Source organism: Engraulis encrasicolus, chromosome 24, assembly GCF_034702125.1.
Source record: "Engraulis encrasicolus isolate BLACKSEA-1 chromosome 24, IST_EnEncr_1.0, whole genome shotgun sequence".
Taxonomy (NCBI): Eukaryota; Metazoa; Chordata; class Actinopteri; order Clupeiformes; family Engraulidae; genus Engraulis; species Engraulis encrasicolus.
The window spans coordinates 14234265-14251471 of NC_085880.1; the positions used below are offsets into that span (position 1 = coordinate 14234265).

General features: G+C 40.4%; 1 protein-coding gene across 1 annotated transcript in view; it reads right to left on the bottom strand.

Moving 5' to 3' along the window:
- Nucleotides 1-6182: 6182 nt before the first annotated feature.
- The window catches only part of LOC134441214 (uncharacterized), a 42215-nt gene continuing 31190 nt past the window's right edge, over nucleotides 6183-17207 (bottom strand). Inside the window, exons 18-19 of the mRNA XM_063191409.1 lie at nucleotides 12176-12269; nucleotides 6183-7188 (exon numbers count right to left, since the gene is read on the bottom strand). Coding sequence (XP_063047479.1) covers nucleotides 6557-7188; nucleotides 12176-12269 — 726 coding nt within the window. The 3' untranslated portion in view covers nucleotides 6183-6556. The remainder of the gene's footprint in view (nucleotides 7189-12175; nucleotides 12270-17207) is intronic.

The following is a 17207-nucleotide window of genomic DNA, read 5'->3' on the forward strand; positions in this document are numbered from 1 at the left end:
CGCCACTAACACATACAGTATTTCTCCTATGCACATGAGAGGGAAATCTTATCTGAAATAGTCTCAGAATAGACCATCACAAGGCTCCTAACAAATAGAGAAGCGAATATCTGTTCTGTCTGCAAAGTTATCTGCTTGTTTCGCAGCCTCACCTTGGTGCTGCATGCGGTTATATACATACTGTGCTCAGCAGACATAACATTCCATTGTTTTTCAAAGATTCGAGAATATCTGGGCTTTCATTGCTCCCATGCAATGCCACTGCCATTGCTTCAATGTTAAACGCATCATGGCTGTGATGGGCAAAGAGATTCCTAAACAAGTATTGAACATTGACATAATTTAGAAAGTACCAAATGTCAACTTATTTGATGCAACCCAAAATTTCTTCTTTTTTTTCTCCCCCTGAAGAAAATGGTGTTCTCTTTCGGTCGAATTGTTCGACACAGACTGTGACTATGGGAAGAGCTATAAAAAATAATTTAAAAAAGTATCTCGCTTATCTCCCTCAGAGAACCAAGGGTACAAAATACTCATACAATTGTGAAAATCTTTATTATCTTTTTTAACTGGATGCCCAACATTTGTAAGAACTAATTATTGGAATAGTTTAAAATGCGACATCATTGATGGAATTATGGAAATCATTTTTTTTTTTCATTTTTGGAAAGGAGCTGTATGTTTTGCCGACTCTTTCTGTTCATCAAAACCTGAGCAATTTAAGTGCAGTTCTTCATCCAGCTCCTCCTGAATACGTTCATCTCCGCTGCCACCTGGTGCATGGTGTCCCTTCTTCACTTTTTCCACTGCCCAGTCCAGGACTTGTACAGGAGTGGAAGCGGCGCAGTTGGTCTTCTTTTAAATCTGTGGCATCATGGTTGGCCTAGGCCTATATTTCTATTATTGGTGTAAAATTAAGAATGTCATATAGTTACTTATCCCAGGTCATACACATGTGAGACATGTTTTTAAAATGTATCTGTAATAACTACTCAGACACAACAATATAATAAAAAGCAAGATCATCAAAGTACATACTGGAAAGTAAAAAAAAAAAAAAAAACATTTTTCGTCACTAAAATGTGTTAAGTCCTACCTCTCAAGCAACAATGCTCCATATTTCACTGGATCAGTGAACTGGACAACTCCAAAAATATGTGGTGGTCACATGACCAATATTTACTTTGGCTACCTAAGAGGGGCATAACTTACCCTTTGGCACCACTTACCCCACTCTCCCCTATGTCAGTAGTACTATGTTGTCAAAGTACTTCCACAGAAATTCCACAGTATGTTTTCATTTTTAGATTTAGGTTTTTAGATCAAAACATAGAAAGAGGTCAAGAACAATGTATTCAGATTTCATTATGTGCATATAGTTGGTCACTGAACAAGACCCTTTAATCAGTGAAATGTATTTGTCAGAACACAATAGGATGACCTTTTTCAGATATGTTTGGATTTCAACTTTAAAGGATAACTTCTGCCAATTTCAATATGCTGTTGTATTGCTCAATGCTCACGCTATCCTTGACTTGTCTGTAGCCGGTGATGCCGCATTTTTCGTCTCAGCCCTTTCCGAGATCCGAGCTATTCTAATGGGGCCAGACTTTGTTTTACAGTATAAAAAACATATCCACTCCAAATATTATCCCAAAAGATATCGCTGTTTGCTAGTTGTCTGGATGTTATTGGGAATAAATCAAGATGTTTTTTGAAATGTTAACCCAGGATCTCGGGAAAAAAAATCTCAGGTACCGACAAGTCCAGGGTAGTGTGAGCATGTTGAAATTGGCAGAAATTATCCTTTACAGAAGCATACAGATACATTTCAACATGCAGATATTTAATTTAACAGTATATGGGTTTTAATCCAGTCTTCCAAAGATGGAGAGAAAAAACACAACACACGTTCAGTTTTCTTTACTTTTTATTACAATAATGAGCGAAAGGATGCAGTCATTAGAACATAAGTATTTATCATTTAAAAAATGGAAAAAAGGTTTCATGACATCAGGAACAATAACCTGCTTTTTCAATGTGAATGTGTGCTAAACATTTCTGCCCATTCACAAGGAGTGACTGTGTGTGTGTGTGCGGCACTTGCATGATTATGTGTGTTCAGGTCTGTGTAATGGTTGAAAAGTGCAGGGATGTGGACAGGGATCTATATTAATGCCTGCAAACCGGCCAAATGCTAATTAAAATTCAGTGTGGCTGATAAAAAAGAAAACTGAGTAGACACTACCTGGATGTGGATAATTGTGTGTGTGTGTGTGTGTGTGTGTGTGTGTGTGTGTGTGTGTGTGTGTGTGTGTGTGTGTGTGTGTGTGTGTGGCCGCTGACAGCCTTTCCTGGGCCCGGGACAAAGTAATATGAAAGGGCCCCCTACCCAATACATACAATGCAAGGGGAACCCAATTCTTGGCCCCCTATCTCATTGGGCCCGGGACAACATACCCCTTTGTCCCTCCCTGTCGGCGGGCCTGTGTGTGTGTCATGCGGAGGCCCCAACATACCAAAAACAACATGATATTTTTATTTATAGGCCAAGCACATGTACTTTCACCAGGACATTTGACTGTGTCAGATGTGTTTAGATTCAGCATTTAGACATGTAATAGTGAATCTGAACACAGAATGAAATTAGTATTATAAAGTAGAAGTACACAAATTCACCTTCAATGTCGTCAATGAAGCAATAATGTCATCTACTAAAAGAGGGCAAAGTGCTCAGCAATTCTAGGACGTCATTGCTGAACTACCACGCCACTGGTTATTGATGTGTGGACATCATCCAAGTCCAGTCTTCCATTCTACACTTTATCGCAGCTATATCTTTGAAACAATATGACTGTATAAACATAACTGCACACGTACAATTAGGCCTATAGTTTGTGTGCTTGTCTGCTGGCTGGTTTTATGACAGGGAAAAATAAATAAAACTATGCTTACAAGTGCTGGAGTGTAGCAGGTATTGTCATCAGATGCTTCCTTTTGCTGTGGAAAAATACTCATCAGGCAATTATTAGTGGTGTCAACAATGATCGATTCTGCGATCCGAATCGATCCGGGGCATCGACGATCCAGATCCAGATCCGGCAAGTTCCAGAATCAATCCGGCAATTTTTTTAAGTTTCAATTACTTCCATGGATATTTCGGGAGCAAATGATTGTTAAATTAAATAAAAACACTTCAAAACATTGCAAGACTGATACAGACTGATACAGAAAACAGCCAATAAATTGTTGCTCTGTATCTGACTACTTGTATTTCCTCATCATGGCTGAACATTTGCTTTGCGTTCAGTAGAAATGTAATGCATTGCAATGCATTGTAGAATTGAATCGAATCGGATTGGATCTAATAGAATCAAATCGAATCGGATCTACTACCTCCCGAATCGTGATCGAATCGGATCGTGAGGGCAGTGCCGATCCACACCACTAGCAATTATACATCCCAACACATAATTTGTGATTCAAAGAAACGTACCTTTTCAGGAAACACACTTGATGAACTGAGTCTGAGGCCCGTGGTCATCCACAGCAAATCCCATGCTGAAGAAGACACTCACTAATAGGTTTGTCTGTGAAAAGTCTCTTGGAACATGTTATCCGAAGGATTCAAGTTGTAAGCAATTGCACTTCATTTTAGAGCTTGGAGGGCATTTCATCGCCCCAAAGACTTTCATCAGTTCTGGTATGATGCTCAAAAAATCAAGTCACTTTGAGTACAACTTCACATAATTTATGTATCACTATGCAACTTTTGGCCACTCTGGATCCTATACTAGGCCCTGGGCATTGGCCTGCTACAAGCCAACTTACCAACCCCACCTCTACAATTCACAGCATCTGGTAATGCAAAATGTCCCCCTTTTCATGTATGAAAAGTCCAATTTCCCAGTCATGATGAATACTTAATTTGATGATGGTGTATTCAGTATTCATTCAAGTATTCATGATAAAGGTAACATTGTGAATGGGCAGCATGAATTCTGGAAATAAACTAGTAAAATAGTACACAGTGCACCTTTAATAAAGTTGCATAGTGCTACTTTCAAACTAGTTTATGACCAACTTTATCTGACTGCATTACTAGGACCTCGTGGAGAATGGCGACAGCTGAGCAACTGTTCAGCCCATTTGGGGGACCCAGGCAAGTAGATATTTACCATACCAGGGCTGACTGCTAGGGGGGCCCTACAGAGGGCATATTTCTAGTCTGTCTATTGGTAAAGCGAACTTTACCTGCATTACCTGGACCTCGGGGAGAAACAACAGAGGCGGTGACGGCTGATAGGGGTGACCTGGCTGCTCGTCATGGAGAAAGCCGCTTCCTGAAAAATAGAAGCAAAAACAGACACGGGATGATGTTGTTTTCCTCCGCTGTGCCCCAAAGACTACACCTAACCCTAGACCCAATTAGACCTCTCCAACCCCAGAAACAATCAAAACTCCCCAATCCCACACCTGATCAGAACTGGCTCACGCTAGTGCCCAGACCTAGCCAGAACCACTTTAACACTTATGACATGTTGATACCCAAATATGTGCATATTTGTGGCCTTGCCTTTTCAGTGTCATCGCAATGCAGGTCATTGCCCTGAGGTCATGAACTTGACAGTGTGACCACAATCTGTACCTGTGCGGAGGATACCTCTTTCTTGACTGGGTGCAATAAAATCCATATTGTTTCATGCATCATTTCATGATCATTAACAGGCCAACCCTCTGCCCAATCAGGCTGCTAGTCAGTCAGCCCACACATTCCCTTGTATTTATCTAGGCAATCTGCACCTTCTATGGGGACTATTGGGGCACTAACAGAGCCCCAGAGTGTAAGGTTGAAATTTACAGGACACAGAGAAAAATCTAATTTCTGATGTGTATGCTAGTAATGGAGCTCACTCATCTTCGCATCTCTTTCAACTCTGAACAGGACATCTGGAGCTGAAATCATGAAGGATAGTATGAAGGGGGATGAGGCCTTCCAAGCTGCTCAGGCCTACTAATTAGAGCTAGTTCAAGTTACTGAAGGTATGAATATTTAGTTTTGGAGCGTTCCAAACAAGACAAGCTTTCTTTAAAAGATGCACACATCACATTTGGATTGATTCATTGATTTGGCAGACTCATTTAAGCATGAATGACCTGCCAAGACTGAGTTGCGATGCAAGAAGGCAATATCGTGATGCGCATTTTCAAGGTTCTGTTACCCTTTTAACTGCAGAAAAAAAAAATCGCATGATATGATCGCATGATATGATATGCTAGTCAGTGCTTTCAAGTTTCAAATCCTCCTCACAATTATTTGAAGTGTTTTAATACTTAGTAGCGCTTTGTAACCTGCTCTACCTATAAATGATCATTTATGGGGATTTTTGTGAAAAAAAGATACATTAATAAAATCATGCCGTGTATCGAACCATGGGTCGAAGATCGCGGTCCAAACCGAATCGTTTGAGTGTGACGTTACAGCCCTAGTATACATACACCCCCCACACACAAACCAACCCACCCAACCACTACCCACCCCCAAACACACACACAATAACTTAACAGTACATGTACTCTGCCAAGGGACCTAGAAACATGCGGAAGGACAGCAACATGTTTGAGAAATGGACAGACACTGTACTATCGGGAGGACAAACCATACAGTGGACATATATTTAATGTACCGGATAAACCTCACTATAACATAAAAAAATTGTGTTAGATGAAAAAACCCAGAAATGTAAAAAGTAATGGCTGCCATTTCACTGCAAGTCACACATCATGCAACACTGCTGATAGGTTCTTGCAGTTGCCACCATCAAAACTTTTAAAAGCACATTTTCGGGGCGTGGTGGCTCAATGACCTTAGACCTTAGACACCGTACCATTACGCTGGTGACCTGAGTTTGATTCGCAGCCCAAGGTCCTTTGCCAATCCTTCCCCCCCTCTCTATCACTTTCCTGTCACCCTCTCACACTGTCCTATCCTAAATAAATGCTAAAAAGCCCCAAAATATCTTAACTGCTGACTATCACTATTTCTCCATGAGACCTATAAAATCCTTGAATCCTTGCCTGAAATTACAAAGATGCATTCACAGATCAAAGACACATGTGCAGATATGCATTTCAAATTTATGACAGCTCATACCCAACTCATACAAGAGACCATCCAAAGATATGTTTTTTAGTTTTATTTGTTTTAAGTGAATACTATGGATGACAAATGAAACACCGAAAAAAAAACTCAACAAAACATTGCCAGTTGTAATAGATCTTGTTTTCATATTCACACAATAGCAAATCTGCCTCACAGACCATTTTTGCAGCGCTTCAAGTACATTTAAAAAAGCCTTGGCAACCGAAAAATACTAAAAACAATCCAATTATTTCTAACTCCCAACTCCATCAGGCTAATCTAATCAGACTCGTTTCTCCTCAACGAACCTCCTGCAGGTTGAGGAGGAAGGTGTCAATTACAGTCAATCGCATCAACTCCTAACTCCACCTGTCATATAATCTGACTAGTTTCTCATTTTGTTCTCGGAAGAATTCAAGTCTTCAATTTGCTGGCCTCTTTGATCGCCTCCTTCTCCCATTTCTCCAGGAACTCCTGGAGGTTGAGGAGGAAGGTGTCAATGCCGGTCTTGGACAGGTGCATGCCATTGGGCCTGTAGAGCGAGGGCCCGATATTGTGGTGGGCCACGGCTGTGCCGCCCAGTTCGGCCACCATGGCGTGCACCTTCTGGTTGAGCACACTGCACAGCTGGTTGATGGAGCCGTCCACGTCCTCAATTATGCCGCCGCTGCCATCCTTCCAGAAGCGACGCGGCAGGATGTTGGACCACACCAGGCGGCACTTGGGGAAGATGCTGTGCACCGAGGCCAGGCCGTTGCGGAAGGCCAACAGCAGCTCCTGCACGCTGCCCTTGGTGACGTCGTTGCCGCCAAGGTGGATGATGAAGAGATCGGGCCGCGGCCAGGTGAGCTTCAGCTGGTGCACCTGCGGCACCAGCTGGTCCCAGGTCAGGCCCTGCACGCCCTTCCACCACACCTTCACGCACTTGGGGTCCATGCCCAGCTCCATGCCGAACTCAGGCGACTTTGCCCGTTTCTCTGCCCAGTCCACCAGCGAGTGGCCAAAGATCCACACGTTCTTCAGCTCCCCTCCGCTCACAACTGCCGCTGCGCGAAACAAAACACAAATAACACGAGGAGAGTTAGCTTTTGAGGTAATGCAAATGGTGCTAGAATAAAGTCAGACTTCGGTTAATGTCATCTTGGCTAGTTACACGTGTTACTTTCCCATTTGCTATGCTCATTTTACACCTTCCCTTGAGTTAATTATTGGGTCATTCCAATTCCATTATTCCAGCCAGCTCTTGGTCTGATGCTGTTACTTCTAGTTCCATCATTGAAACAGCCAAGTGCTAGCTGGTCTCATACAAATCCATTATACTATATGCTAGTGTGGAGGAAGAATTTGCGTTGCCAGACTCAGAGAATAGCTGGAAGTACAGGAGAAAGGTCAAACTCCATCATTTAACCCAAGGGAAGATGGAAAATGAGGTTGTTACAAATAACAACCCTTATCAGTAGAGCTGACTGTCACACTAGTCGTTTTGCGAAAAATGTTAACAACTAATCTATTTCCCCAGACTTAACTGCAACTGTAGTGTCAAATACAGTCCCAGGAAAAAGTTTGTACACCCTTTGAAATTTCTTACATTTCAGTCAAAATAGATAATAAAACATGGTCTGATCTTCCTGGAAATCTCAAGAAGGAACAATCAGAGTCTGCTTTAACTAATTCCACACAAGCATTTACATGTTTTCATATTTTTATTGGCCATAAGGCTATAACATTCACAGGAGAGCAAGGCATAAGTAAGTACACCCTTGCATTAAATAGGTTTTAACCCTCAGTTAGTTGCAATATCCTCAACCACACTTGTCCTGTAGTTGCAGATCACATTAAAAAAACAATCTAGGTGTATCTTGTCTCCCTCTTCTTTAGAGAACTGCCGCTCGTCAGCAAGATTTCTGGGATGTCTGGAGTGCATAGCTTTATTGACTTCATGCCATATAATCTCAATTGTTTTTAGTCAGGGCTTTGACTGGGCTATTCCAGAATGTGTATTTCATTGTTATGAAGCCATTCTAATGTCGATTTGCTTCTTATGTATGGGTTGTCACATTTCAGCACCCATCCTCTTGTGTGCTTCAACTGTGTGACAGACTTCCTCACGCTTTTTTCTGTAAAATATCACAATAAACTGGAGTTCATTGTTCCAATGATAATAGCAAACTTCCAAGGGCCTGAGGCAGCAAGGTAGTCACATATAATGATGCTCCCGCCACCATACTCAGAAGTGGAGATGCAACGAAGAATAGCTAAAAATGGGGTTCATTCTGCCAATCTAAAATTAATGGGGTTTCTGTCCAAAAAAATATTGCTGCACCTTTGAGGTTTGCGAAAAAGCATTTATAATATAAATGCTTTTTCGCAAACCTCAAAGGTGCAGCAATACATTTTTTAAGCAATATTTAGCAGTAATTTTATGAAGCATATACATTTTATATGCTTCATAAAATTACTGCTAAATATTGTGTAGACCAACGTTGAAACCAAAGTTGAATTTTTCAGGGGAACACATAGTATCATGTTTGGAGGAGAACTGGAGAACCACACCTTCATCAAAACATCATCTCGACTTTTGAGTATGGTGGCGGGAGCATCATTATATGCGGCTACCTTGGTGCCTCAGGCCCTTGTCAGTTAGCTATTATCAGTGGAACAATTAACTCAGAAGTTTATTGAGATATTTTACAGAAAAAATGTGAGGTAGTCTGTCACACAGTTGAGGCACACAAGAGGATGGGTGCTGAAATGGGACAACAACCCATATTTTAGAGGCAATTGACTTTTGAATTGCTTCATAAGAATGAAATACACATTCTGGAATAGCCCAGTCAAAGCTTTGACAAAAAACTTTGAGATGATATGGCATGAAGTCAAGAAAGCTATTCACTCCACAGATATCCCAGAAACCTTGCTGAAGAAGGGCAGTTTTCTAAAGAAGAGGGAGACAAGATACATCCAGATTGTTTTGTTAATCTGATCTGCAACTACAGGAAACATCTGGTTGAGGTTATTGTGACTAACTTAGGGTTAAAACCTATTGAATGCAAGGGTGTACTTACTTATGACTTGCTGTCCTGTGAATGTTTACATCTTATGGCCAATGAAAATATGAAAACTTGTAAATGTTTGGGTTGAATTAGTTAAAGCAGACTCTGGTTGTTCCTTCTTGTGATTTCCGGAAAGATCAGACCATGCTTTATGACCAATTTTGACAGAAATGTAAGACATTTCAAAGGGTGTACAAACTTTTTCCTGGGACTGTACATTAAAAAGTCATCAACATAATAAATTCTAATCTATTATCATCAATGCATCCTTATAAAAAATCTTTTCGGATGTTTTGTTGTTTTTTGTTGTATTGAGGGTTTTTTCCCATTCTTGCCACCTTTATTGACGATGTTACTTAGCTGTACGGCTTTGCTCTGTAATGCTGAACTATGTAGACAAACAGTTGAAGTAAATTGGTTATCCAAATAATTAGGGATGCACCGGATCCTGATTTTTAGGATCCTGCCGGATACCGGATCCACTGCTTAAGATCCAGCCGGATCCGGAACCGGATACCGGATCCTTCGAAAGGGTTTTAAACACATAGTCTACTCGCACACGTGGGCCCTTTTTATTACATTGGCTCAAACTATTTTTTAGACTCATTGACTTACTGACAAACTGCCTGCAACAGCCGCTTCCAAAGGGCTCTCACTCCATGCAGTGATTGGGGTTGTGAAAGACTGACTGAAAAGCCTAGGCTACGTAAAAACTAGATATGCACCATATCCTGATTTTTAGGTAACTGCCGGATACCGGATCCACTGCTTAAGATCCTGCCGGATCCGGATCCTGTGAAAAACCCTATTATCCTGCCTTGTGCATCTCTACAAATAATAAAAGCAATAGTTTACACTGTAAACTTTACAGCTACTGTCATCACTCTCGCCTTTCTGAATCCAGAGCCTCTGCATTATACAAACTAACACTCTGATTCTAAACTCTGCTACCACTGTGGCCGAGAGCATCCACGTCTGGGACTTTTGGAAGTTTGCATTGGCATTAGAAGGACGTCACTAAGAAGCCTGCATATACATTTTTAAATAACCTTTAAGCAAAAAAAAACATATCACTTGAAGAGACAGAAAGGCTCAACACTGCTACAACTATGGCTAAACTGTTCATAGGAGGATGTTTGTTTACACATCTGTGCGCATGTGCAGGAAATAGAGCTCACAAGTGGGTGACATCAATTTGTATGCAGTGGATTAGAATTTAAGGACATCGGGTTCTAAACTGAATTCCCACCATGTTGCGGGCCAGGGATTCAGGTTTGACAAAAATATTAGTTCCCTTACTAGCGGCAGGTAAAGCACAACCACATGGAAGTGTTTACCAAACGAAACATAACGATAAAGCAATGTTGCTATCCCTCAGCTAAACGGAGATCTTTTAGAACTACAGCTCAAGTTCTGAAATTATATTACTAAACCAAGGCGATTGGATTTAATGCAGTAACGACATTTTTTTAAGTTTTCTCAAAAGAGTGTTGTCAGGTGTGAAAAACAACATATCAGGGCTTGTTTAGAAATATTTCCAAGTCTCGTACGCAAGTATCGTGTGGGTTGGTTACCATAGGTTACCATGGACACGGCCAGTGAAATTTCATATCTCCTGAGTGACATCTCCTTCCTGTAGTCTGCCTGTTTTCCTGCTTTAGCATGTTGATAGCAACATCGTATTTATGTTTGCGTTTGGCACCATATGATCAATTCTGTTGTCCCTACAGTCTATTTTTAACACCCTCCATAAGATGCGGGGGTTCGCTGATCACGTGTGTTCACTCAGACCTTATTTGAGACTGGTCACCATTCATGTCCCCCTATTTGTGGGAACCGGCATGGTGCTAAATGCTGACGAGAAAGGCTACATGCTTCCGGCTAACTTGCGAACTCTATTGTATGGCAATTAAAGAGATGCGATAACATCTTCAATTCATTTAGTGGGCGAAAACCCTGGGATAAAATCTCACATCTTGGCAACATAACCACCAATTTCATATCTAAAAAGTTTGCCAGAAACAACATGATGTGCTATACATTAATGTTTTGGTTATGGTCTGAATCTATTTTGCTAATTGACGATTTAGCTAGTTACGGCTGATTTTGGTTGTATAACTGTTTGCATAACAACAGCACACCAAAGTGGGATAGGTTGTAACCAGTAGGATATAGCATGTTCCGTCGATTGTTTGAATGTTGGACAATGTACCTTATCAAACAACTTGCCTAGACAAAGGAAACTAGCTATTTGATTAGCTTGATTGCTAACGTCAAGATGGATAATTCCAATGTGTTCCGCAGTTGTCATAAAAGCGAACCGTTAGACCAAAGAGACGTTTAGTCATGTCAGGAGGGCTGTGTAACTGACAGCATAGTAACAGTGAATGGCTAAATCATCCAGCACATGTGCATAAACAATCTAGCTACATGTAAAATCTGCTGCTTCTTGCCACACAATTTCGGATGAAACGTGAGAAGTGTAAACAATGACGTCACAGAAGGATTATCCTATTGTGCACATAACAACTAACGTTTCAGTCTGTCACATCTTTATCAGAGTAGTATAATAAAGAAAGTTCCCCCAAAAGGGCTGGAAATGGCAAACGACCTCACGATACAATACGCTTCACGATACAAGGGTTACGATATATAACACACATTGCGATACACATCCTTATGCGCGATAGCAATTGAATGCCACAATGCAGTGCAGTTATTATGTATTGCTGCTTTTGAACTCATTAAAAGTGTTAATTTATAGCTACAAATAGTATATAGGTTTCACAACTATAAGAGTAAATGTGTGGACTTCTTGCTACTGACTAGCCTGGGTATTGACAAGAACCTCTAGCTTACACGGATAATGATAGAGCGGTCATGATATGAAGAACACGATATGTCATGACAACTTTTTTTGCACACCTTTACCCCCCTAGACAACAACACTCTCGCTCTCGTATGGCGGGCTTTGCCTTACCTGCAGGTTCTGGTTTCCCGGTCCGCTTGGCGTTCTTCGCGGCTACCTGCACCTTCCTCTCTTTCTCGTGCATCCGCAGGGTGAACTCATCAAGCTGGGGGGCAAACAAAAGCACACATGGCTGCTCGTGACTTGTTACAGGACAGGACTCTAAGGATCAAATGTTCTTCTACAGACTTGAATACGCCCCTCAACAGATTCAGCATTATTCAGGGTTCCCCCAGGATTGTTAAACCTAAATTCAATGCTTTTAAGACCTTTTTTAATGCATGTTCACATAAAATTTAATACTTTTATCGCACCCATTATTTCAATAATATTGAACGAAATTCAATTAAGAAAGCGCGTATCAAATTCAAACCTCATTACTTCTTAAGAGATTACCTCTCTGTTTGGCACAAGAATGTACATTTATGGAAAATACAATTAAAACACATGCAAAGTTGCATTGTAGCATCTCAGATTTATTTACTTAAACACACCCCAGAATTGAATTCAAAAGCTGCTTCAAAAGCACTATTTATTTGTTAATTGCAGATTACCGACTTGCTGTGATGATCACCGATCAGCCAAACACAGAAAGAATTGGAACATTTGCTGTTTTTTATAGGCTATTGACATTTTCTAGGATGAAGTAGACCAATCATAGGCCTAATCATAATTTGCACATGTACTGTAACCTATATTCATACAGTAGGCCTATATGTCTTTCAACATGTATTAGCCAATATAATGTAAACCTATCAGACTAAATTGGGAGTAGACCATTATTATTGTTGTTTGGGCCTAATAATTAGGCCTAATCGTTTTTCTTCACTCCATTATAATGACGTTCAAAAAGCATAATTGCCTACATTTAAATGTACCATTTACAATTTGAGCTTTAAACTGACAATAACCCACTCATTTTTTGAGTCAACAAGTTATTGGTCATAGGGCTAGTTGTGCAAGTAATGACCCCCCTTAGTAAGGAAATGCGCCGTGAGCCCCCCCTATTCATAGATGGGTCAGGTCTCCTGGTTTAGCAGCGCATCGATTAAAACAAGATCAACTAAGTAGTCGTCTTTTTTTCCGAACAGCAAGGGGAAATAGTTCAGAGACGGGATTTGATACGAGTCAAGTTTGCTACCAACAGGTATAGCGTGCCCACGCGTTGGTGTGTGGAGTGCACTGTAGCCGTGTGTGACGCGTCTGTGGTTATTATTGGCCACCTCAAAAATTCAATGCAAGATTTTAAAAAGAGGCTAAATGTTGCATGACGTCGCCTTGTTTTCTGCTAACGCTTTTAGGAGCTCCTCAAACAAGAGTGTGTTAATTAATGTCGGTGGTCGTTTGTGATACATCTACTAGTTGCGACCAATCGATAGGTCTGTCTCGCCAAGTAGCCTAATTGCGTTTGTAACACAGCTTTGTCATGAAATTGAAATGGCTACAAATGACAGCGGTGGATTTCTGATTGCTCCTTAAGTTTGCTTCACAACGTTCAATAGCCTTAAAAAGAATACCCCAAGAAAACCGGTAACACTCCACAACGTCAGTTCTCCACTGTTTGCATGAACACAATGAAATAAATTTGCTCACAACCTGCTTCTCGAGTTCAACTGGTGCTTGGACGGCACAAATAAAACTTTGCTGGTTAGTGGAAAAAATACTTGTGCGCTACGTCGAGGATAGATAATTGTTAATGCTACACTTCCCGTTGTCGCTGCAGCACTCAAGGTTTGTGCACGTGTTTACAGTGCAACGAATGGACGTTCTGTGCGTCATCTTCATTATGAAAAAAGCCCAGCGTAAACGTTTTCTTGCATAGTGTGCAGCACGCCTCGCGGTCATTCGGCACAGATTTTACCCAAAAAGTATTTTGGATCCTGCAGCCACTTGGGGGCACTTTCCCATTCTTCACCTCACCTCATCAAAAAATGGCGCCGCTGCACTCTAGATTTGTGTTTACAGTAGCGTTCTACAACTAATCATGGGTATTGACGTTCTGTGCGTCATCTTCATTATGAAAAAAAAACTTCGTCCTTTAGGTTGCACACTGAAATGTTTTTTGAAAATTTAATGCCGCAGTGAAAAAAATTCCCGACTTTTAACAGCTAATTCAATGCTATTAATGCTCTTAATGCTGGATAACTAAATTCAATGCCTTTTTAATATTTTTAATAACCCGCGGGAACCCTGTTATTTTATACAGTCTTGAATGCGATCTCGAAGGGTTAAACATCATTCATTTACAGCCTCGACTGCGATCTCGATTGGTTAAACATTATTCATTCCTTAGGAGCAGGGGTGGGCGATATGGAAAAAATGTCATATCACGATTATTAACATAAATCTCAAATACAAATAACAAAGGCAGGCATTTTAGGGCTACACACCTTTCTGAACTGATTTTAATGAATATACTTGCAATTTTCCATGTAAATGTAAAACACACTGATAACATGCAAAGCGCAATATTGGAATGTAATGAATTCAGTAAAAACAACACTAGGTAAGTAAACATCACTCTGATAAAGTGAACATGACTCTGATAAAGTAAACATCCTCACTCCAAGGTGAAGTATAGAATTTCTCCACTTTGACAGTTTTTGACGATTTTCTACTCGATTTCATGATTCACGATTTAATAGTCATATCGCGCACTCTAGCTAGGAGGAATGCAAAGACTGAGGATTATGAGTAATTTTTCAGTTTATCCATCTCAAACAGTATTCCTCTATGGGAGGCATACCCAGACTGATGACGGCCACTACATTCATACATGTCTAAAGCCTGATTTACAATCACCGGCATCAGCTCCTACTTACACTGTACGAGTCAATCGCAGGGTATACAAGTTCACATCTCACAAGTCATGTTCTCACACTATATAACGGACTTGTTTTCCAGAACTGCTGAGGACATAAAGGCTGAATGGAATCACACACCTGCGAGGTGGAGGTGAGGATGCGATTGCTAACAGTTCACAATGTTTGCCTTATGTGCATGGTCAGTGTGATAATTAGTGTCAAATCAACCGTCCGATTCAAACAAGAGGGGCAACCAGGATTTCAAACAGCTTTGATTTTCTTGCGACCATACGATTGCTACGATTGCTCTTACAAGTGTTTTCATTAGTCCTAGCCATCCTAGCCCTTTTGGTTAACTGTTATGACCAGTGAACATTACTGGAACATCTTTTGTGGATGTGCATGTTTTCTCACAACGAGTACCATGATACTAAGTTACCTTCCTGTCCAAGATCAACTTATCTAAAACTACTTCCTCATAAATGGATTATCAGCATTTTATGTAACGGTAATTAGAACAAGCTAACTAGCAAACAAAAGCTAACTAGCTCAATATATAATAGGCTATACACACTCAACTTTCGCATCTTGGAAGAAACCCTCATGACGCTCATGATATTGACATGAGGAGGGTATTTTGCTACACGCAGTATCTATTGATATCATTTCATTGTATTGCAACCGACTTACTAGGCTTTTGAGTCACTTTTTGTATGCAAAGACCAATGCACATGCAGCTTAACATTGGACAGGCTGTAAGTATTCAGTATAAATAATTTGTGTCATATTTAAGTGTAATGCATGCTAAATTCAGTCATACATACCAGAGGAGTGTGAAGAAATAATCCTACAAGCATGTCCTTACCGAAGTATTTGCAAAAATGTCTATCGATATTATTAGCGCGCTAACCGACTAGTGTGTGTATCTATAGCTTTATGCCTGAGGCTTCGATAGAGTAACAAACAGTAGTTCTAAACAGTGGTTCTAAACATTTTCTGATGGTGGTCAACCTGCATTACAAATCATCCTTATGCCGAATGAACACTTGAAAAATGACACAAATATCACGTCGCACTTACAATAAAATGTGTGATCATTTAAGTCTATTATGCATTGGGGTCATTTCACGTGAAATCAGAGACTTTGGGGCCTGACGTCATTTAAATTAAGCTTAATGTGCCTTCACAGTAGTTTTAATGTAGTGGGTGGGACACTATACACTCGTCCATGATGAGGTCAGTGAATTGAAGTCACGAAAAGATCGTTTTGCTTGAAAGCTCTTTTAGGGCTCGACATATAACACAACATATAACACAAAGAGCATGGAAAACCATGACTGTTCAGGTATGAATTATGAAATATTAAAATATTAAGACTGTAATTAAGGATGGTTATTTCCCTCCTGAAGATAGGCTATAATATCATTAAAACATTGACTTCCATATAGATTAAATGCAGGGTTTTTTTTACTACCAAATGGAAAAATTCCCTTTGTTGTAGCCTCCTTTTCTTTAACTTTCAAATCTAGACACTCTAAGTTAACCTTTTGTGTGATTTTGGTAAGTCTGATGAACAGAACTAGCATGGATCATGAAAGTAACTACAAAGTCCAAACCCCTACAAAGTCATAATTTGGATATTTCATCTTGGCATTTTATCACAATGCAGTATTTGAGTGTTGCAGCGAAGTATCAAATCATGCACTTCCTGACCAAATAACGTCAAGTCTCGTGGGGTAGCCTAATCAAAACAAACAATCTAGGCTTGGAATCACCTAGAAACAAATGGAAAAAAGCCCTATTGTGTGTCCATAGGTCTAACAAAATATTATGTGAATGTTCAAAATAACTTGCTTAGAATGTCTGGGAGTCAACAGGCTAAATTCAGAGACATGTTAGGAGGCAATGTGTTAACATCTTCAGGCTCCTCTAAAGCCTAATTTATGCCTCCGACGCATAACCTCAAATTTGTCTCTGCGTGCAACCACGCCCCCCACACAAAGGCTCAGAGCATTGTCGCGCAACTCCAAACAATCCTGACTAGGGGACAAGCACATGTCGTCTCAGCTACTTCTTTGTTCTCATGGCAGCACAGTGCTGGTAGTTTGCGAGAGCAAAAGGCCTGTCGATATTCTGTTAAATACGATATCAATGCTATCTTTCTAGTGTGTGTAAATAAATTAAGCTACAGTGACTGAATCATTAGGCCAAAGTAACAGTCTTAGTCTTGTTTCTCCCTT